This window comes from Penicillium canescens, assembly GCF_028828765.1.
Source record: "Penicillium canescens strain IBT 15451 chromosome Unknown utg000011l_segment0_segment0, whole genome shotgun sequence".
NCBI classification, from domain to species: domain Eukaryota; kingdom Fungi; phylum Ascomycota; class Eurotiomycetes; order Eurotiales; family Aspergillaceae; genus Penicillium; species Penicillium canescens.
In genome coordinates, this window is record NW_026703973.1 from 1,454,309 (window position 1) to 1,476,499 (window position 22,191).

General features: G+C 49.1%; 7 protein-coding genes across 7 annotated transcripts; 1 reads left to right on the plus strand and 6 right to left on the minus strand.

Moving 5' to 3' along the window:
• Positions 1-1,633: 1,633 nt before the first annotated feature.
• On the minus strand, positions 1,634-3,223 carry N7446_013289 (uncharacterized protein; the record flags this gene model as incomplete). The annotated part of the gene is made up of 1 exon (XM_058522030.1): positions 1,634-3,223. The coding sequence occupies one exon, from the start codon at positions 3,221-3,223 to the stop codon at positions 1,634-1,636; it is 1,590 nt and encodes a 529-aa protein (XP_058365507.1).
• Positions 3,224-3,306: 83 nt separating this feature from the next.
• Positions 3,307-3,608, minus strand: N7446_013290 (uncharacterized protein; the record flags this gene model as incomplete). The annotated part of the gene is made up of 2 exons (XM_058522031.1): positions 3,307-3,450; positions 3,513-3,608. 2 exons carry the CDS (start codon positions 3,606-3,608, stop codon positions 3,307-3,309), a joined length of 240 nt encoding a protein of 79 aa, XP_058365508.1.
• A 1,002-nt stretch (positions 3,609-4,610) lies between these two features.
• Positions 4,611-12,116, minus strand: N7446_013291 (type I polyketide synthase; the record flags this gene model as incomplete). Its single annotated transcript, XM_058522032.1, has 9 exons — positions 4,611-4,762; positions 4,822-5,494; positions 5,553-8,878; positions 8,935-9,888; positions 9,960-10,887; positions 10,948-11,310; positions 11,364-11,632; positions 11,694-11,838; positions 11,907-12,116. The coding sequence occupies 9 exons, from the start codon at positions 12,114-12,116 to the stop codon at positions 4,611-4,613; spliced, it is 7,020 nt and encodes a 2,339-aa protein (XP_058365509.1).
• A 1,453-nt stretch (positions 12,117-13,569) lies between these two features.
• N7446_013292 (zinc-binding alcohol dehydrogenase family protein) lies at positions 13,570-14,687 on the plus strand (the record flags this gene model as incomplete). Its single annotated transcript, XM_058522033.1, has 2 exons — positions 13,570-13,681; positions 13,747-14,687. 2 exons carry the CDS (start codon positions 13,570-13,572, stop codon positions 14,685-14,687), a joined length of 1,053 nt encoding a protein of 350 aa, XP_058365510.1.
• A 761-nt stretch (positions 14,688-15,448) lies between these two features.
• N7446_013293 (uncharacterized protein) lies at positions 15,449-16,759 on the minus strand. The gene is made up of 3 exons (XM_058522034.1): positions 16,640-16,759; positions 15,996-16,576; positions 15,449-15,904 (listed from the first exon to the last, which is right to left on the minus strand). The coding sequence occupies exons 1-3, from the start codon at positions 16,739-16,741 to the stop codon at positions 15,787-15,789; spliced, it is 801 nt and encodes a 266-aa protein (XP_058365511.1). The 5' UTR covers positions 16,742-16,759; the 3' UTR covers positions 15,449-15,786.
• Positions 16,760-17,635: 876 nt separating this feature from the next.
• Positions 17,636-19,737, minus strand: N7446_013294 (FAD-dependent oxidoreductase; the record flags this gene model as incomplete). The annotated part of the gene is made up of 8 exons (XM_058522035.1): positions 17,636-17,806; positions 17,880-18,110; positions 18,168-18,226; positions 18,280-18,835; positions 18,894-19,065; positions 19,113-19,133; positions 19,184-19,605; positions 19,663-19,737. 8 exons carry the CDS (start codon positions 19,735-19,737, stop codon positions 17,636-17,638), a joined length of 1,707 nt encoding a protein of 568 aa, XP_058365512.1.
• A 1,372-nt stretch (positions 19,738-21,109) lies between these two features.
• N7446_013295 (RTA1 domain-containing protein) lies at positions 21,110-22,089 on the minus strand (the record flags this gene model as incomplete). The annotated part of the gene is made up of 3 exons (XM_058522036.1): positions 21,110-21,564; positions 21,632-21,880; positions 21,942-22,089. 3 exons carry the CDS (start codon positions 22,087-22,089, stop codon positions 21,110-21,112), a joined length of 852 nt encoding a protein of 283 aa, XP_058365513.1.
• Positions 22,090-22,191: the final 102 nt, after the last annotated feature.

Sequence of the window (22,191 nt, forward strand, 5' to 3'; positions counted from 1 at the left end):
ACAGTAATTAAAATTTCATGCACGCAAGGGGCTGGGCCGTACGTGACGTTTAGATGAACCTGAAAAGTACAGTAGACAATGTTACATGGGAAATTGATTGCTACAGAACTTCGGGCAAGCGAGGCTGCGTGTCTCACGCTAGGCCAAATCTCATTGGCGTGGAAATTGCGCCAAGAAAAAATCGCCTTGGTATCTTGTTTTGGAGTGAAATCCATAGAACCTGTCACTTGGCAGATTGAAGTTTTCATTTCCATTCACAGCTCTGGAAATTGTCCACAATACGGCGTACTTACGGATTAATCGAGTTCACCATACAGCGTGCCGCATGTCAATACCAAGCCGACATCAAAAACGGAGTTTCAAATGCCAATTATGATATCTCTTCAAATTCACTGAGCCATGGTTCCGCGGAGTGGAGCTTCGGGAGTCGGAAGCGGTACCAAGATGCAAGCTATTGTCGCCGTGTTAAGTCATACTGTAGGGCACCGCGTAAACGTTACGCGGCATTAGCCGATAGCGCGCATGAATATGGCTAATCTTGCACCTGGATAATCCTTGATACACCGCTACAGTATTTCTTTATGCTAAATCCACGGAACGGCCCGCGTGCCATGCGGGTGAACAGCCCTCTATGTGCGTTGATCTCGGTCTGTGGAGGTATGGCTAATGACAGATAGTTACCAAAATAGATGACAACAATGTTTATTGAGGCAGTCATGAGACAAGGCTCTTTTGGAACAAGCAGTGTTCTTATAATGTCACGGCCACCTTCAAGCCACAAGAATGTAGCCTGGCAAAGGGCGGTACAATTTTCACCGAGCGTTATGGGAGGGACGTCACTGTTTGATCGGAACCATAAATTCAAGTCAATTATCGCCATTCCTTGTCAGCAATGATATATAATTCGTCATTCTCAGGTAATGTACGACAGCTCCTGACCTTTCGCGAAGACCAGTCAGCCTACATAGACGACTGTTGAAATAAGGTTCTACCCTCCTCTGCCTAACATTAGGATCTGCCATGGGAAGATCGGGCGGGGCTGCGATGATTGCTAGCCAATATGCACTTCTTTCATGATATCCGATCTTCCAAATGTCCGAACATCCGGGTATTACAGCCATCATGTCTTAGGTTTTCATGTAGCCAGTTTCAATATTGGTCCACCGTGCGAGCAGATCACCAGGTAGATTAGCTTTAGGGCCGAGTACTGTACGTAATTGACGATATCCCACATCAAGGAGAGCGTGCTGCGCAGGCCCGGTCGCTACATTCTCAGAGCAGAAGTGCACGCAACTATAGTACTCGAGCGATTGATTGATAGACGCTTGAGATGTTTTCGATAACACCCTATAGGGCAGGGCACTGTTCTTTTAAGGGACAGCGAAGCAGTGTTTCGGTTGAGTAATGACGAATAACACCGGGGTCGTTCATTTTGTCGGGCCGTCTGGTCTAACTACCAAATGATTCTATAGCCATTAAACACAGTGTCCAAAAAAGGAGGATCATTAAAATATATTCATTACTCTGGTGATTGTTGTAAACTAAAGGAGCTGCATATGGCTTTCGTATATACGTTGCGTAAACAGAAATATGATAAACCGCCCAAAGAGAAATCAAAACGTAAGAACATATATCATGAATCAAAGATCGGGCCATAAGCCGGGATCCCTTGAGATTCGAAATCGTAAACAATTTTTTGGGTCATCGAAGGGTTGCTAATCACGAACACTGCCTCCGCGTTAAACTCCCTGTATTGCTGTCGCACCATAGGGATCATGTCAATGCGGCCCATCAGAGATGTATCCCAGATGATTGGATCGGGGCCCATCTTATGAACGAGATCAATGACATCTTGGCCGTATGTCTTTTCCGGGGTACGTGTCTGCCAGATAACCTTGATGGCAGGTCGGTTTTCATCGCCAAGGAATCCTAGACAGGGTCCAATGCCGGAACCTGTGGTCACAATGATAATGCGGTTGAAGAGACGTAGACCGTAGCCAACGCCACGCATCAGTGATCCCCGTTTCCAGAGCTCCTTTGGTGGGTTCTCGATAGTATCGGCGGTCCAATCTCCGGCCTTTGATACCACAATGGAGAAGCTTCTCCTGTGGCCCTTTTTGAATTGGGCGGATTGTCGACCAGGGGCGGGCGCGGGCTCTGGAGCGGGCTCCGGTGTAGGTTCTTCAACAGGCTCTGGGACGGGGTCTGGGAAGCCGGCGAAGCTGTGCCAGTCGCGGAGAGGGTTCTTCGTGACTTGAATACCCTTCGCGAAGCTGATGGGCGTGTGGTTGAAGGACAATCGCACGGCGTGTGAAGAGAGAGGCTCGGGTTCCACTGGGACCTTTCGCAGTAGGAGCCATGGGTGGACTACTGCCACGATGGCCGCAATTAAAAGCCAGAATGCGGGTAGAGTAATGAGGAAGTAGCCCATGGTCTGCTTCTGTGCTGTACTGACTTCATGGGCAAACAGCATGAGAAGGGCAACAAAGAGGGCTAGAATAAGCCATGAGGTGAAGCGGTGGGTGAGCTCGAAGTAATCGTGCATCTTTCTGCGGAACGAGGGATATGCCACGACTACCATCACGAACAACAGGAAAAGAATGATGTAGGCGATAGCAATCGGCGCAGCCGTGAAAGTGACACTCGACAATGTGCTAATGGGGGATGATGTCCAATATAGTTTCGAAACCATAGCAACAAATCCAATGTACCAGATTAATGATGCAACACCACAGCCACTGTGGACACCGCCGTAATGGGCTGCTTTAGCTGCCATGCGGCGCAAGCAAAGTGGTGCTGACCTAGGTAGCGAACAGACAACCCTATAGATGCCGTTGATAACCATTGGGTGTCGAGCGAGACCACACGCCACCAAGTTTACAGCAGTGGCATCCACCAGTGCCACGAGCTGTCGATTGGAGACCATCACATAGACGAAGCATGCTAAATTTGCACACATGACAAACGTGAAGAGCCGTCGATAGACAGTAAAGACAGCATATCTGAAGTGCGCAAAATGCTTCCGTCGAGGTTCGGCGGGCTTCTGAGCCTCTAAATCACTTAGGTCGACAGAGGTATGGCCACTTCGGAGTTCCTTAGAAGAGTAGTCGTCCACAAGCTTTCCGTGGTCCGAGAAAATGGTCCCTACGGAATTGGAGTTGTTGTGGACTACCCTCGCAGGGTGTTTTGGCATGGCCACACCGTTCTTCTCTGGATCTGCCATGGCTGAAGGCAATGAGCAGGGAGGAAGAGGAACGAAGGAGAGCGGAATTAAATGCGGAAAGGGAGTAAATTTTTTGTGGGAGATCAAGCAAGGTCATGCGCCAGCGCCATAGCGAGACCAGAATTTCGGAAAGTTCCTCGCACCAACCCATAGTTCCCGGTTTGCATGGCAAAGAGGGTCCCATATCCCGTAGCTAAGATGGCTCCACGGTGTGGATATGCATTGCCCTAGAAACATAGTGTCCAGAAGACACGGCCCTGGCACCAATGACTTTACCTGCAGTAGTTACTTTGCCGCTGATCATAGCGCCAGCTGGGTCCATTGACCACAGTCCAGCCAAAAGATCGACAATCTTCCCCTCATTGTACATCTTGGCCGGCCCCATGTCTTATTGGGTTTGAGCTGAAATTTCACAAATTCGGAGAACCTCGGGATCGCCCTGATGTACCTCGATAGACCCCGAGGTCACCTCACCAATTCTTCCCCCCAATTTGTGAGGCCTCGGCGCCGAATATTTCCCGTTGGCAAAAAAGGGCGAAGGGAGGGTTCGGTACTGTATGTTGTCCAAAAGTGACAGTATACAGTACATGTAGCAATCGGCGTCAAATGCCGATATTCCGTGCGGCAGCAAGGGAGATCATTCTCGTGGAAAATATGCAGCCCACCCGTGCCGGTCAAAAGTACAAAGCTTCTTTAGCATCACGGTTTGCTTTCCCATTCGCTTCGAAAGATATCGAGAATCCTTTCAGGGGACCACATCGTACAGTGTCCGGCCACTGACGGCCGAATGGCGAGAAAAGACACCGGTGAGCTGAGCTCTGTGACTCTGATGAACTGATCGCCCCGATCTGTCATTGACGCGAGGTTAGTTCGGTGGAGCGAAGTCGCGTACTCTGCCGCTCATACGCTCACCGCCAACGAACCGCGTCTTCCCTCCCACACCCCTTTTACTATACTCCGTTCTTGATCTGCATCTGCATCTGCACCTGCATAGCTCCGAATCCTCTGAGGCTGAGCGGCATCCCGACTGGCTTGTGAGGCGACTAAGGGAGTGACGGGCGTCTCCCGAGATCCACCAGTGCCACCGTGGAAGCCGAGGATAGGCCGTCACTGTGGACCTTCGTACATAGTTCACGAACTATTGGGGGCACTGGGGCCTAACATTTCATGACGCGGTATTGTAAGTAATATACATCATTTTACATATTTGACATCGCCAATACTGTGTACATAGGATCAACACAAGAGACAGGGGCTAAGACACGGAAAGTCAAACACGAGAAAAGTCAGTAAATCTCAAGGGTATTAAACATTGTTTTAAAATACGAATTAAAGTCTATCACTATTAAACAGTTTCCTAATAATCGAGGCTAGACCGCACTATGCTTCAGCTCGATTCGGAGACAAAAGAGCTAGCTGAGGCGATCTTCCTTGCTAATGCCTTGGTCGGTTGTGATCCAAGGAATTCGAAAGAGGACAATTCAGCCCCCAATTCACGTGAGACCCAGTTCTGCACGTCCGTAGCTTTGAGGGAATCCACTAGAGAGTATAGTTAGTAAACGGAAAGATCGCGGTGGCAGGGTATCATGGAGACATACCACCCAAGGCAGACAATGGTAAATCCGGGTCGATAGAATCAGCTGTCGTAGCCATTGCATGTGCCAGATATTCACTGAGAGCGTCGACGACAATCTGAGCTGCCGCATCAACGGAGCCAGACTCCTTCAGCAAAGTACTGGTGAGGATTTCGGTTGTCTCGTCTTGTTCAACAGCCAGGGCAAGCCGGTGATCGAACTTTCGATCGAAAAGCCACGCGGAAGGAGCATTTTTGCGTGACAGGGAGTCGGTCATGCCAGCTACAATTTGGGGAGGCATAGAGAGTTTGCTGTTGATGATCACGCGCAGCAAGGTCTGAAGCTCGTGCGTCATGATTTCTGTACCCTCAAGGTGTTTGTAGCGGCGGCGGCGCTGCTCTTGATCTTCGTTGATATCACTGAGACCACTGGCATCTGGGACGAGGCCAATGTTGATGGAATGGCCGGGAAGGCCATTGCCTCGTCGCCATTCCATGAGAGCATCAATGAAACCATTTCCAGCAGAGTAGTTAGCTTGGCCCATATTTCCAATGACACTTGCGACGGAGGATAGCGCCACGAAGAATTTTAAGCTTTCTTGCTTGGAGAAGAGATGGTGTAAGTTCAATGTTCCGCGAACCTTGGACTCAGTCGATTGGGTCCAATCATCAAACGACATGTTTTCGAACATTGTGTCCTGCAGATTGAAACGAGTCAGCTGGTGTAAAGAAATAGATAGGATCGCAATGGGTTACCTTAAGGACCGTTGTGCACTGAATCACACCTCCGACTGTCCACTTTTTGTTGCGAATTTTCGATTCAAGATGATCAATGTCTCCTCTCCTGGAAATATCACAGCGAACCACATCGATGCTGCATCCGCGGCCACGAAGCCGATCAAGGGCGAGTTGCTGATCATGCTGAACCCCACCAGATCGGCCCAGGAATACCAAATGGCGGGCTCCAGACAATACTAAAGTTTCAGCAAGCGCAAGGCCAAGATTTCCTAGTCCACCAGCCAGTATGTAAGTCTGATCCGCCGGCAAAGCGGCAAGCTCTGGAAGTGGGAGCACGATTGGAACTTGACCCGGAGCCTGAAGGTCCACTATAGCGCGGGTATCAGTCTCTTTGCAATACTTCAGAGCTGCCTGTACATCAGCTACAGGGAAAGTAGCGTAGGGCTCTACATGCTCCAGCATTTTGTGCTTCTTCATGAAGTCGATGACATGCCTAACCGAGGCGTGGAGGCTACCAGGCTTCTCTGAGAATGATCTTTGCAGTTTCGGCGAGGAGAAAGTGCAACCACTTTCAATAAAGCTCTCTGGCAAAGCACTCAACTTCATATCGCTGGACAAGTTGATATACTGGCCGCCTTGGATCAAGCATCTTGCTGCAACCCGGCCCGAATATCCGCCCAGGAAGCCTATGGCAGCTTCAACACCACTTCCGTTGGTCAGCCGAGATACACTTGCTTCCAGGCTGCCGTGAATACCAAGGATCCGATCCTGTAGACTTGGGTAGCGTGAGGAGAGAACATCAGAAGTATATTGGGAATCAGTAGCCACGATAACATGCATATCCATGGCAAGCGCGTAGTCAATCATGGCTCGAAGAGTTTGGCTGATTGACCCAACCAAAAGGACGGAGGAATTCGAGCGCAGGCGACCCACTTCGGTGAGGATTTGATACGCGTTAAGATACGCGAGAGGAGTTGAGATAGCCTGTGCGAGATCTGTGTTTGCTGGTATTCTGATAGTGTCACTCTCCGGCACGCGGATCTTCGTGGAAAGCCCAAACTTTGCAGAGGACAGCGTCAGAACTTTGTCACCAATGTTGAGATCGTTCACCCCTGATCCAATCTGGATGACCTTTCCAGAAACCTCAATCATTGGGAGAACAGTCTCTGGCGTCTTGCCCAGTTCACCATTCAGGTCAAAAATTGTGGCCATCTCAACCTTGATCTCGGCATGATCTGGTGGAAGTTGCCCTTCTGGAACTTGTTGCTCCGCCCAGTGCGCACGGTTTGTGTCCTCGATCTTCAATTCAAGGGGCCTCGGGTCCAGTGCCAGATCTGCTAGTACAGGCTTGGGACCATTGACCAGTGTCTGCATAGCCTCATCCACTGCAGATGTCTCAAGGACACGTGGGATCAAAAGTCGACCATTGGAGAGACGATACTCCATGTCTGGACGTCGTGAGTTTTGCTGCGTGGTAAGCTGCATGACCTGCAATATCCCACAAGCCAGTCCGAATTGGTCTTGCAAATCTTCGGCATCCACAAGAAGCTGTGGAATAGTAGTATTCCAATGCTCGTTGCGAAGTGTCCGCAGAAGACCGCCCGTAGCACCTGATCCTATGTTTTCAACGCCTCCTTGACCCCAGAATGGTGAGATCCAAAGAACGTATTGTGCACGGATTAGCTCTTGGAGATGCCTCAGATCATCGGCCGCCCACTCGGATACCCAGGGGCCGGCCAAATCCAGCAACGAAATCACAGTCTTATTTTCCAATGCAGGCACCTGGTCTAATCCAACAGAGACTAGGCGAACATTATGGGTTGCGAAGATCTTCTCCAGGTGGTCAAACACGGGGAAAGAGTTGGACTTGTCTGTTGGACTCAAGATATAGATCTCCGAGTCTGTGGCCCATTGGACGGGCATCTTGCGTGTGATGACAAAGTTGCGATCCTCAGTCATACTGTGGACGTCCAGACCATTGACTCGCTGCAACGTCTCGACTGCAGATTCAATGTTCTCATCTGAGACGCGCATTGCTGCGAAGCCTCCGTGTTCAAGAATGGTGGGAAGGAGCGAAGCAATCGCTTGTAGGGTTTTGCCTTCCCACAGACTGAGCTCGTCGATAACGACAAGATCAAATGTCTGTTCGGCAAGGGATGAGGATGGAAGTTCGGCAAGTGCATTGAGGGGCACAACCTGAGTTCCTATGAGGTTCTTCTGGGCGTCGGTCTTCTCTTCATCCTTGGAGCCACACAAGGCAACCGTGAGCTTTCCTAGACATGGTCGCTTTCCGGCACCTGGTGCCATCTCCAGGTCTTCGACCCACGAATAACTTGTGTTCGCGGTCGTTATCAACGCCTTGGCATCTCCGTTTGTATGGCACATGCGCTTGATCCAGTCTCCCAGCTGCAAATCGCTGGTTTCCACAACCGTTCCTTTGTTCCCGTCAGACGGGGTTCGACCAGTGACGATGGGTGACTCCAAGTGTTCATCCCAAACAATGGAAGAATATCTGCTGTCAGAGCTGACTTGCTCTTGCTTTTGCGAGTTGGGATTGAAGGGAAGTCGGCCAAGGTGAACACCTTCGAATGTGATCCAGGGCTGTGTCCAGGAAGGATCTGACGCAATACACCTAGATCGGGACTTGCCATCTCGCCACTGAGTTTCGGTGTGGACAGCAAACTGCTCACCTGATTGTGGCTGGAAGGCATCGGCGATATAGATATGGTCCACTCCGACGGGGATGTTGGCGTTGCTGCTCGACAGAGCCTCGGAACAAGATAGAAGGGCAGACTGAAAGAGGCAATCAAGTGTTGTGGGGTGAATGAAACTGGGCGTCTCCATTTCGTGGGGCATTGCTTGCTTTGTTTCTGTGACAACACCAGATAGCCACAGACGGGGCTCTGATTCACAGAATGAGACGCCTGTGATAGTCTTGAAGGAAGGGCCGACTGTCAGACCTCCGGTATGAGATAACCATTGGTAGGCCTGCCCAATATCGGCCTTTTGCGCAGTTGACTGTGTTTCCTTGATGCGCGCCACAGCGGCTTCCCAGTTTGCAGTAAGTTCATCATCTTCTCGGTTCTCGTATCGCATGGTGAATGCACCCTTCGCGTGTTGAATCCAGGATCCCCCGGATGGAAGAGAGAAGATACCAAATTGATACCAGCCCGGTATTCCTGGGTGAGGGGAGACCTGAAGAACGGTTTCCAAGCCTCGGTCTTCCTCGGGAATCACTACTCCGCGCATAAAGCGAACGTCCTGGAACTCGATTCCTTTCACCTTGGCTTGATCATCGGCGAGCTGCCGTGCCGCCTCAGTGGCCATCACAAGCATACCCGCGGCTGGGAAAACAATCGACCCAGCCACGACGTGATCGGCCATCCAAGGATTCTCTGACAGGCGCAAGAAGTTCCTCCACCGTGGCTCCAAGGCATTTTGGTAGTCCAGGGAGCACCCAAAATATCATGACGCGGATGTTTGCGCTGTCTCAGCTGCGTTGTCTCCAGCGGCTCGTGCCAAAATGATGTTTGGTGATTCCAAGGATATGAAGGCAGATCAGAAACAACTGTTGGCGTTGTGCTATCAACACTACTGTTGACTGCAGCGAGGTCTACATCATGTCCTGTGCTCCAAAGAGAGCCAGCAGTTTCGAGCGACGTTCGCAAAGCGTGTTGGCTACGCGCAACCAACGAGTGATAGGGGAGAGATGCCATGCTTGGATTGACAGATTTCAAGATCTGAGTGACTGGTCCCTTGAGCACTGTGTGAGGGCCAATCTCAACCAGCGAGGTCCATTTGATAGGGACCGGCCGTCGGCGAGCCTTGTTAGACTCGCTAAGGTTTGCGAGTTGCGAGACTGCGGCGGTGAATTCAACCGAGCTGACCATGTTTCGAACCCAATATGATCCACCAAGCTCTGCAGAATGGACACGCTCCTTTGTGACAGATGAAAGCATGGGAATCGAGCCATTGTGTCGATCTTCCGGCTTGATGCACTCGATGGCGTTTCCAACCACCCCAACTAACTCTTCCATATGGGGGGAGTGATAAGCTGTGTCAATGCGCAGTTTTCGGGCAAAGTGACCATCCTTCTGTAGCCTTACTTCAAGCTGGTCAATAAGGTCCACGTCACCTGAAAGTGTTGTACTGGCAGGACTGTTAACGCAGGCAACAACGACCGATCTCGGTGGAAGTTCATCGAGATACTTCTGTGCGTCTGCTGCCGAGATTCCAGTAGCGAGCATGCCTCCCCGTTTGTCACTCTCAGCAATCTGCTGCGAAAAGAAGCCGCGGAACCATGCGACTCGCATGGCATCTGCGTGGGAAAGATACCCAGCAGCATAGGCGGCAGCTATAGGTACATTTATGTCAGCTACTGGTTTCAATTGGAATTACAAACAAGTGCATGGTAGGGTCACATACCAATCTCACCACTGGAGTGACCAACAACTGCGTTGGGATAAACGGACCAGCTGGCCAAAAGATCTACCAACGCAATCTGCAAGGCACAAGTTATAGGCTGGCTGCGGTCAGGTCGGTTGATACGGCTGTCCTTTGCTTCGGCTCGAATCTCCTCAAAAATGTTAAAGGGACATCCCATAGATGAAAGAATCTCTTGTGAGCGCGCCATGCTTTCTTTGAAGATTACAGTCCTCAAAAGCTCACGGCCCATGCCAGCCCACTGGCCACCCTGACCGGTGAAAACAAAGGCAATTCGCGTGTGAACCTTGCGACTGGCTCGAGCAAACTTGGGAAGCCCTTTTTCCAGGATCTCCCCAAGCTGATCCCCTGTGTTGGCAACTGCAAAGCTGCGGAAGCCCAATTGGGAACGGCGATTCAGCATCGTATGCGCAAGATCTTTGATTGGGATCTCTTGCTCAGCCTTTTGCTTACGTTGGACGAAGCTGCTCCAATTTTGACCCAGTCGGTCAATGCCAGCTTGGTCAAAAGTAGAAAAAACCACAACACGCGGAGGAGGCTCTCTGTCTTCGTCATTTCCCCTGAAGGCTTCTTTGGTGCTCTCAATGATGACGTGCGCATTTGATCCACCAAATCCAAATGAGTTAATACTGGCCCGTTGTGGCAGATGATCTGGCCAAGGTATCGTTTTGTCGCTCAGGCGCAGACGCCAATCGTCGAGACGGATCTTTGGGTTAATGTTTTTGAAGCCGGCATTCGGTACCAATGTGGCCTTTTCCAAACAGAGAACGACCTTGATCAAACTAGCCACACCTGCAGCTCCTTCGGTGTGACCGAGGTTTGTCTTCACGGAGCCTACGTATATCGGCTCATCGGTTGCTGACCGTGCCTCCCCCAAAGTCATCCCAACAGCAGACAGCTCTATGGGATCCTACAAATCAGTTTAGAGAGTGAAAACCCTCGTGGGTATTGACAGGGATGGTTAACTTACTCCGACCGGCGTACCAGTCCCATGTGCTTCGAAGTATGCAGTATCTTTCATTGAAATTCCATGCCGCTCATATGTCGAACGGATCAAGTTTGCTTGTGATGTCGGGCTTGGCAAGGTAATTCCAGGGGTGCGACCATCCTGGTTAATCCCTGTACCCCGGATGACGGCTCGAATGTTGTCTCCGTCGGCCAAAGCTGCACTGAGAGGCTTTAAAAGCACTGCGCCAATACCTTCTCCTCGGCCATATCCATTTGCAGACTCATCGAATGAGTGACTTGTGCCATCTGCACTCATCATATGCATATAGGAGAGCCTTTGTGTGAAATTAGGGTGTAAAATTAGGCTGGCTCCGGTCACTAGTGCCTACAACTCCAATTGTAAGCTCGACTCAGACTGGGAGAGAGGCTAGTACGTACCATTCCGCACTCGCCAGAACGTAGAGACTGGGCTGCTAGATGCACCGCAGTCAAACTTGAGGAACACGCAGTGTCCATCATGATACTGGGGCCTTGGAGATCGAAGAACCATGACAACCGATTTGCCAGCATAGTCCTTCCATTTCCAGTTGCCGAGTTATGAGGCATATCATAAATATCTCTAGTTGATAATAGCTCATAATCATTGGTCATTGACCCGGAATACACTGCTGTGTTACTCCCTGGAAGTGAGTCGATTGGAATACCGCCTGTCATACTAATCTTAGCTCTTTTGGTCTTCCTGCGATTTCAGGTATGGATCCGACTGACCGTTCTCAAAAGTTTCATATGCAACCTCGAGCAGCAAACGCTGTGCTGGGTCCATTCCCGCTGCCTCCTTGGCGGTAATAGAGAAGAAGGGTGCATCAAAGCGGGAGGGATCTTCTTCTAGGAAGAATCCGCTGTCATGATTGATCTAATCATCTGTCAGCTCGAGTAATCGCGAGAATAATGACTATGTAAGTCTAATCAGGGAATACATACCGCGCCTTTGCGATCATGACTCGGATGATGCCAGGCAGAAGCTTCATATCGGCTTGAAGGAATAGTTCCGTGTCCAGTACGTCCCTCACATAGCATCTGCCAGAAATCCTCGACGGATGTTGCACCTCCAGAAAAGCGACACCCGATTCCGATGACTGCAATTCCCTCCATTTCTGGGTTGGGCGAGGTCGCGGTCGGTCGGCCGGGCATCTTGTAAGTGTCAAATAAATTAAAGATAAGGTTGTTGAGGTCGGAGAGTTGGGAGGCTGTGGGGTATTATACTCGGTGTTGCGCTACTCAGCTGGCCTCGGTAAGCCCTTCTTCCACTCAGGCCATGAATCGTAGTGTAGAAGCTAGTGACATAAGTGCGGGAAGCTTCGCAGTTCACATGCATGTTTTAGTGGCTATCTGGCAAGCGGAGAACGTGTGTGGAGCCCCAAATCTCTCCAAACAGCGCTATATAACTTGTGAGTTCACTTCGGTGAGACTCCATCCATGCAATTCAAACTCTACAGTTCTGTTAAATGTCTTGAGATGATTGATTATAATCTATTTTGAGTACTGGGTATATAGATACAGTAGACATCTGGTTCAACTTCGAAAAACCCACCCGGAGGTATGGCTGAGGGTGAACCCATAACAAGTTACCAAGTGGGGAATGCGACGAACCGGATCGCCAGTGCGCAAAGGTACAGCGGAAATCAGGGCTATCTAGACCTTACAATACACGGAGTTGCACAGAGAAAGTGTCGATAGTGTAGGGTGTAGTATTGAGACAGGGGCTTACCAGTCTCGGTCACTGTATTTCAAGATCACCGTAATGCAAGTTAGGGGTAATGATCTTCATAGCATGCATGCTCCATCAGCCATGGCTCCACACTCATGACCTGGAGTGCACCGAGCCAATCTTATCTGCCATAGCTGACGATCGCTAGTACAGGATTTTTTGTTGGTGAGATCCTAAAATCACATTCCGCAGTGGGGAACGATCACTTCCCAGCCCCCTGATTGAGGCCGATCCCACTTTTCCGGACTCCCAGTAGATACTTGTTTTTTCTCGTGTTCAGGAAGAAAATTGGGACTTCGGGGAGTTTTTGTTTGTGTTTTCCCTGTATGAGTTAGACAAAGTTTCGGCCCTAAGGACCCTGGGCCGCTCTCATCCCTTACTCCGGCCCGCAGGCTTGAACGGCTTGAACGTGGCGGCACGGAGGATTTGCCTATTGTGCAGTCGCCGAAGGACCATGGCCGGTGAAGTCTAGCCTTTCAAGCTTCCATATCAGTTGTTCTCATGCTATTGCCTGACTTTAGAGCAACCCGGGGTGGACTTGCACCCACTCTTCCCCCCACATCGATCACCCACTACAAACTGTCCATGTACGTACATCTCGACTATCTTACTCGGATGTGGAAATCACACTAACCGGACAGACCCCACACCGCCCACCAGAGTCAATGGTTCGATTTAGCCCCATTGAAGGTGGGTATTGGAGTTTCCATTTCGCTAGACCGGAATGTCTGGGTCATCCCCAAATCCTTTGCAAAGACACCAAAATAGGCCCTACATTTGTTAGAGTTTACTACTTAGACCATTTACCTTGGCAAATACGACGGCCTTCCGTCTTATCTCTCACCGTCCTCCTCCCTATCACGACATACATTGAATATGATTACTCAGAGTGCCATCATCGTTCAGGAACCAGGTCGAGCAATACTGAGTGAAGATGTTCGGCTTCCGGAGCTGCCTGATAATTACATTTTGGTCAAAACAAAAGCTGGTATTTCTTTCTCTGGCTTGGATTTAATCCCCTCTTCCGTCCGCAGTAACTAAGATACCAACCAGTGGCTTTGAATCCCACAGACTGGCGTCACATCGACTTTGTGCCATGTAAAGGGGCGGTAGTTGGCTGCGACTATGCTGGAATAGTGGAGGCCGTCGGTCCACAAGTCAAAAAGGCATTCAAGAAAGGTGATCGCGTGGCCGGATTTGTTCATGGCAGCAACGCAGTCCGTCCCAATGGCGGGGCATTCGCCGAATATGTGATTGCCAAGGGTGATATTCAAATTCACATCCCGGAATCCATGACTTTCGAGGCTGCTGCCACCTTCGGTGTTGGTTTGACAACCGTTGGTCAAAATCTTTATCAGAGCATGGAGTTGCCCTTTCCTGGTGACGATTCCAGTGAACTAGAAGACGCAAATATCTTAATCTACGGAGGAGCAACGGCCACCGGTACGCTTGCTATTCAATTGGCAAAGCTGTCTGGACTACGAGTGGTGACGACATGCTCTGAAGCCAATCGCAGCTTAATGTTTGAGCTTGGGGCACACGCTGTTTTCGATTATCATGATCCTCAGGTTGGTGAACAAATCAGGGAGGATACTGATGATGCCCTGGAGTTTGTCCTTGATACAATTTCTACTCCCCAATCGGCTGCCATCTGCAGTGCTGCCATCTCTTCTGCAGGAGGTTGTTACAATGCCCTGCTAGATGTCCGATCAGCACGAGATGATGTTGACTCACATGTCTCAATGGCATACGACGTATTAGGAGAGCCCTACCGCATGGGAACACAAGAAACCTCTCCTGATGCCAGCAATTTCGAGTTCGGAATTAAATGGTGGGCCGCAGCGCAGAAACTTCTGGAAGAGCGCCGCATTCTTCCTCATCCATATCAAGTGAAACCAGGAGGCTTGGCCGGAGCTTTGGATGGTCTCCAGATGCTACGGGAAGGCAAAGTCCGAGCGTCTAAGCTAGTCTATCTGCTTGATGAGTCCGAGTGATATTTATGAGATAAAGCAAGTATCCGTTTGGGCCAGAAATTACGAAGACCGGTCAGCTGAACAGTAACAGATATTCAATCTACAGCACAATTTTATTCAAAACAGATTGATTAGCTGTAATTTTAAGCCAATACTCAACAGACGGCGGGACAAAAGCTTGAGGGCGCGCAACTCTGTAGCGTATACCGTCACTCTCTGCTACTTTGTCATGTGTTTAACCAAATAGGGTAGGCTGATGTCAAGTTAAACTCTTTAATAGTCTCGAACGACCTCTTCTTACTTGTATCTCAGACATGCGGCACGAGTTCATGAGTTGGCTGGTACGGATATAATAACCCAGTGCATATATCTCTAGTAATCTTGAGTCCCGAAAGTAGCATTACAACTACAACGGTAGTTTGATTCTGTAAGAGTTGTAGCTAAACCTAAACTATTTATTCTCTGCTAAATACATTAACGAGGTATTCAACACAACCTTAAAATAAAAATTTCTGCCTTCAGACATCTTCACAAGTATCACTGACTCCACTTGGACTTGTTTTATGCAATTAATTCCCTCGCGCACACACGTTTCTCAGCCAATAGACCAAGGCTTGAAGCGAGATTGCCATCCGCATGATATCCTGGATTCTCGAGCAGAGGTAAGTCCTCAAACACTTCCTCTACCATGTTTGGCGGCAAAAACGTGGTAAGAACGCCCTTGCAGTCGCACTGGAAACTGTGATAATGACAGTGGGTTCACCAATAATGTTTTCAAAACAGCACGCAATGTCTTCGAAGCTATAATATTCACTGCCAACCAAACTTCAAGAAAGCGTTTTATGGGACGAACGATAATGCGCTCTGTCAAATGAAGGCAAAATATGACCCTCACGATGTCTTCTATGGCCTAGCTGCCGTTGGGTCTCATGGTTGGACTGGGTCGAACAGTGGGCGTATGTGTCGAGCATAGATCCAAAGCTTGATTGTTCTTTAGCTTTTTTGAAATTAGCTTGAACAGCATTTGAATATCACCGGAACACAGATCAACTCAATCATTATGTTTTATTATTGGATAGGCTAGTCAACTCATCAAGGTTCATCATACTGCACCTACCAACTACTTGGTTGCCTTCTCCAAATCGGCTGCCCACAAGGCCGCGCCAACAGTATTCGTGAATGAAAACAAAATCGAGGCAAATGGTACCATTTCCAATACACAGGACGCGATGCCGAGTCTAAAATACTGGTCAGTATATCCGGGCACAAACCCAAAAAGAGACAATAGCCAAAAAGAATGAACGAATGCAAAGCGAAAAGCCCACTCACCCTGTGTATGCTCCCCGCTTGTTCGCCACCCATTCCTCGCGCTGCTGAGAGTTCCAACCCTTCAGTTGAAAATACCTGGCATGGAATCCCGGTCCAATTCTCTTTCCCTGCACAAAGATGTACAACATCGTCCCAACCACAGGGATCAGGTTCAGTGGCAAGTAGAGCAGAGATCGCAGTAGCGCCCGTGGTTTCATACGCGCAAGCGGTCGAGTGAACATCTTCCCTAGTCTGGCGACTGCATCCATTCCTCCCGACCGAGGTTTGATTTGGCGTCCTTGTGCAACAAGAGGTTCCTGGTCGCGGGCAACCAGAGTGCCATCAAAGGTGTCAATGAGGGCATCTTCTACAAAGAAGGCGCGTGATAGAAAGTTTGTGATGGCGGAGCTTTCGCCGAGGACGAGTATCGCGGCGGAAATGGCGGCTAGCGGGCCACTGGTGAAGGCCATGATCGCCATCTGAGGCACGTATGTAAAGAAAAACATCACGCTGGTAACACCTACTCCGAGCGTGATGGTCTGTCCGGCGCGGGAGATGAAGGGACCCCAGAGCTCTTTGTGTGTTCCGAAGAATATGATCCCCTAGAGTTCCGTCATTAGTAGCCTAGAGCAGGCGCATGTATGGTTGTTGGGCCATCTGCTCACCTTCAAGGGATACAGGTATCCCCCAGACATGATGACATCCTGGACAACAGCCCGTGCTGTTTGAGCCTCGGCCGCTACAGCATCTTGAACTTTTCCTGACATTTTGGAGTTGAGTCCGAGAGGGGAAGAGAAACGGAGATGTCAAGAGGAGCTCCACGCAAAATAGCCACGTGACGTCATTCTTACAACGTTAGATAACTTGACCGGAAACATGAAGCAACAAGGCCAAAGAAAATCAGGACAAATAACAAATTTCTTAAAGCAAAAGCCAAGATCTACCTAGCTACTGGATAGGGAATTCTGGCTTACCCTCGAAGACATACAGTAGTGGGAAATTGGTGTGCACTGGGTTCCTAAACAAAACCATTGGGGAATCAGCACGAATTGTCACACATGGCATGCCGTTGACCTACTTGTCGCATTGTCCGACAAGATCTAGAATATTTCTCATCATTTTCCGGGATATAGTTGTGCGAAAGGATAATGATGGATAATGATTGCTTTCGACTTCGGTTCAGTAAAAAATAAAAACTGATATCAGGGGAATCGGCCCTGACACGAGTTTAGCCATTACACCATATCCATACATCCATTCATGGATCAGAGATGAGATGAGTATGGTCCCTCCTATGCAGCAACCCATATTTTCTCTCTCTGATCTTTCACTCACGTTCGAGATTGAGACCAAAAAACATGCCGCAAAGAAATTGAGGCTCAAATAAGCTCAGCTGCCAAAAGGAAAGGGCCAATCATAATAAGATAGCGAAGATCAAGGGACGGGGTAATCCAATATTATTTCTCAAAAGAAGGTAATCGAATTTAACGGTTTTCGTGCACCATTATCCACTCTTCCGTTCCGCTGACCCAACAAACATGGCTTTCAACCAACCATAAAATGGCCCTCAGATATCCCGCTTGCGACCAAAAGGCCAAGCGTTACGAAAAAATTGACCGATACACACTGAATAACTCTTTCCTGGCGCCGCCGCCAATGTCTTAGAACGCAGCACAGAGAGAACCATTCTTCTGCTGCTCAAATGACTCACTGCCCACGCAATGGTGACACCACAGCAGGCTGTCCGGGTCGTACTTCTGCTTGACAGACAGCGCTCGGGCATAGTTGGGGCCCCAGAAGGCCCACTGCCAGTCGGGCTCCCAGGAGTTGGCCTTTTATTAGATTAGTATTTGTGCCAATGATGAAAGTATGAGTAAAAAGCGCGCTGAGTGAAAGTAGCCATACCTCATTGTAGTAAACACCGGAATCAGGCGCCAGCTGTCTCAGTGCATATCCCGTGCCATTCGTCACGCTGGCAATGGCCTTCTCGGCTTCACCATCGGGAAGGGTGTCATCCCATGAGACACTGCTGATCAAATGCACGGCGGCATCCCTCCATGCCGGGTTGAGGGCATTGTCCACGGGTCGGTGGCTGATAGTCATCGTGCCCGAGAGCGAAGGATTCGAGACTCCATCCTATAAGTGAGAGATCAGTACTGTTTTCGGTCAACGTATCTGTAGAGTCTGACGAACTGGAGAGTCTTTGCTTCGCGACGCAACAATCTCAAGCGTTTTTGCCAGCATCTCTGTGTCTTCAACCGCCTTGCGAGTTAGCAGCCGACTCGCCCGGACCCCCGGGTTGTACCAGCGTTGCCACCTGTCGGATACAGTTTCTCGATAGAGTACCACGAAGGCATCCACGAGGTGAACGACGAAGACTCGACACTGGGGTTGTATGTTCCCAGGTGCTTCTTGAGTGGGGTAATCAACTGGTCGATAGAGCTTGTGTTCGTCGAATCCAGCTGGAACATGGTATATTGGAAGCTGTAAGGCGGTCCACTGGCGGTGTAATAGCCCATCACACCTGCATCCTGGAGCTTGACAAAATCCTTGTGGAGATTGGCAATAATCTTCCAGAAAGTCGTAGATGATGTGCCATTGCGAGCACTGATGCTCACCGAGGCTACCGATAGGGACGGCATGGGGTAGATCTTGACGGTGAGACTGAGAATAACGCCGAAGCCAGCGCCGCCGCCTCGGATAGCCCAGAAGAGGTCGCTGTTCTCACATTCGTTGGCTGTGACAATGACACCTCCCGGAGTGACAATCCGAGCCTCGATGACATTATCAGCGCCCATGCCGTAGGCGCCAGTTATGATACCGTGACCACCTCCAGTTGCCCAGCCGGTAACGCCGACATCCTAGTATATCGTTAGTCGATTTAAGATGCTGTTTCAGGATGCTTTGTTCTTTGCTTACCAGACTGGATCCTATGACAGTCGTCATGTTATGCTTTGCAAGATACTGGATGATCTCCCCGTCCTGGACTCCTGCGCCGAGAGTTGCAGCATCGTGGCTCTCCGCAGAATCACATTTGGCTGGCGTAAATGAGGGATGGATTCTGATGTTCTTCATGTTGTGGGTCCAGATCCTACTATAGTCAGTCATGCTCTACTCATGTCAGGTCGGATCACATACGATAGACTTCCATAAGCCGAACTGTGCCAGAGTTAGATTTTGAACATCAGAAGCATACAGGACAACCTTACCTCTTCTCAGGGTTATGTCCAGTATTCTTAATGTTGAGCCTGATATTGTGCTTCTTTGCAAAACCCAAAGCTGCCTGCACATGCTGCGCGGTAGTTGCATTCACAACATACGGAGATAGGTATCCCAGCGAGCATCCCTTAACACCAGCATCAGGATCGCCGGAGATGCTAGTGCCATTCGGGTAGATGGGAGTGCAAGTGCTGTTCGACCACAGGGGATCGGACACTGTAACCGGGTTTGACGAGTGATAACGCGAGTCTGTCCAATTCTTGAGCAAGGCATCACAAGCCGACTTGTCGTAATTCGGCTCGTCTTGATAGCAGGCGGAGCCGGGTGGGATTGTCTTGATCAAGCGGCCCGAGACGGTCTCGTTCAGATATGACCAATCATTGCTAGAAGGCCAGCAGTGGTCCGAGGGAGCCTAATTTGCTCTAGTTAGAATATATGCGTGCCTGACCAGTATGGCATGCGTCCTTACACATTTGCACGGGGAGCTGGCGCCAGCCACACCGTGCACTAGCAGCCATAAAGGTAAGAAAGAGAACGCCCGCATACTGAAAATAGTTTGGTGCTATGTGATGGCTTTTACTTCTCAAATGTGTTGGCTACAAGCCGGCATTGAGAAGCCCTTTATATATCCGTAATGAGTGCTAAATTACGTGCGTCTAATTTCCAAATGAACTGATCAACACTGCTTGGCGTGACGTACAGGGGTATCATCAACCACAATTAGAAACAGGCTCCTGAGTTGGTCGAAATCCTCAGGTCCACATTCTTCCAATACATAGTCCCTCCGGTGTCGGCTTTTAACGCCTTCGGGAAAGCTTCCGCCCGTGGACCCTGGGGAGGTCGGAACTTTGCCATTTCAGGTATTTGTTTCTGAGGATTCTCATGGGAATTTTCCGAAATTATTGAAATTGTTCCATTATTTCGGCAGTGAATTGAAAACTTGGAAACTATATTCTCGGGCATACCCACTTCGCTGATCAATCTGGGACTGGGGCGATGAGACTTACCGCATTAGGAAACTCTGTCGTATTCGTGTAAAACCCGGTAATTCCTAGCCAATGATATTGTCAAGAGTTGGACCCCCATGGATCTAGGGACATATAAGAATGAACATGCAAATAGTCGGTTCGGCGCTCGGTATCTCGGAATATACACGGCGTTCCTTTCGCCGACTCCCTACGATTGACAAAGTAATCTAACTGATTTGGCAGTGCCTGAAACTTCTCTTCTTCGATTCTCTTCAAAGATCTCTCGATAACCTTGATGTCAAGGCTCTGAAGTCTTGAACCAGTCTCCATCATGGTCGACGCGGAACCCTTCCACGGCAACGGATATCAATGCGACTCTCCGCCACCATATGAGCTCTACTATCACACGAAAGGCGGACATTTAATGGTGCCTTGGTTCTTTATATATTCTTGCAAGTAAGTTGATCGGCTGCTAGCAAGTCACGACGTTTGAGCATGAGGCTAGTTCTACACTATACATGCACAGTCTCTGTATTCGTATCATTTTCCAGATGTGGCATGGCCAATCTGCAGAAATTTCAAGCATGTGTCATATCAGTTAGTTATCTGTGCTAGATGCATTACAGTATGAATAGACAGAACGCAACCTTTTTCGTTCATCTGTGGTGGTCTTACTGATGCCCTGCACATAGAGTGGCAGTAGCAAGTTTTGAATTTGAAGACAAGAAAAGAGATCCAGCCAGATATGCTTCAAATTACTTTGTTTAATGATTTTTCTGAAACACTTGAATCGTCATCCTAGATAGCTCGTGCAGTATCTCTCGGTTTCTCGCTCTATTTATGACTGATGAGATAACTTCAAGTTTTGTAAAGGTTTCAAACCGATGGATTGCCACTGTGAATAGGAAGGAAAAGAGTATTGTATTTCATATTGTCTCAGCTCAAATCTTAATAGTTTAGACCATTCTCCTGACAGCCAGCTAGCATCTCGAGATTTTCAGGCTTTCGGTATCCCTTTTCCTGTTCACCCAGCATTTTGCTAGGTTGTAGAAAAAGTAGAACAACGCAGCAAGCGAGCATTAACGCGGCATCAAAAACATAGACAAATGCTTCCTTGCTTTGGAAATAGCCACCGCTTCCCTGCGCGTATTCAATCACTCGGTAGATTGAACGAACCATGATCAGACAACTGACAGTGTACATGACCTTCATACACCGTGACCAGGGGATGCGGCTTCCTCCCACATAATTCATAGGAGAAGCAAGCATTCGACGATGGAAAATGACCGAAACAACGATAAAGAATCCGAAGAAGAATATTTGGACGAAGAGACCGCCGAGGATCATGTGCTCACCCATTTCCACTTTCTCTGGGGTCTTCGCACCGGCAAGAAATCCACCTCCTATCAGAAATCAGATCAATTACTGTCTCAAGTTTGACTATATCCTAACAGCGAAAAGAGAGCATACCCCCACATTGCATCAAGAAAGAAATAAGATCTCCGATCACGAAGATTTTCGTTAACCATGACGGCCGAATGATTGAATTGGAACTCGCATTCAAGGCCACAATAAGACGACCAAGTATCATGTAAATAGATGCAGCAAAGAGGGCAGGAGCGAGAAGAATAAGAAGGCTCTGTCCAATATAGGGCGTGGTTTGCCAGTCTGGTGTTTCGGTGGAATTGATGTACCTGCACAAGTAGCCGATTGCCTCGACTGAAAGAAGATTTAGAAAATACCCCAGGAGTAGCTTCACGTATATCGTGGGAAAACTTACAGACACCACCAATTGTAAATGGAATCATGTACCAACTCCGGGCACGAATCATCTGAAAAATATGGATGACAGTTGCTAGGCCGAAAAGGGCAGCAACGGGAATGGCTGCGCCGCCGGAAGGATTGTAGTTGTAAAGTTTGTAAGCCATGATCTTGAACGCGAGAGACGAGAGAATGGGCAAAGGATAAAACGGTAAAAAGTATGCGGCGAAAACGATTAACAATAAACGGCTCCTAGAGTTCATTGTATT

Coding starts and splice junctions, on each gene's coding strand:
- N7446_013293 (XM_058522034.1), bottom strand. CDS start 16,741: ATGTCAGGAAAAGTTCAAGATGCTGTAGCGGCCGAGGCTCAAACAGCA. Junction 16,577..16,639: donor GATACCTGTATCCCTTGAAG/GTGAGCAGATGG, acceptor ACGGAACTCTAG/GGGATCATATTCTTCGGAAC. Junction 15,905..15,995: donor AAGCGGGGAGCATACACAGG/GTGAGTGGGCTT, acceptor CCAGTATTTTAG/ACTCGGCATCGCGTCCTGTG.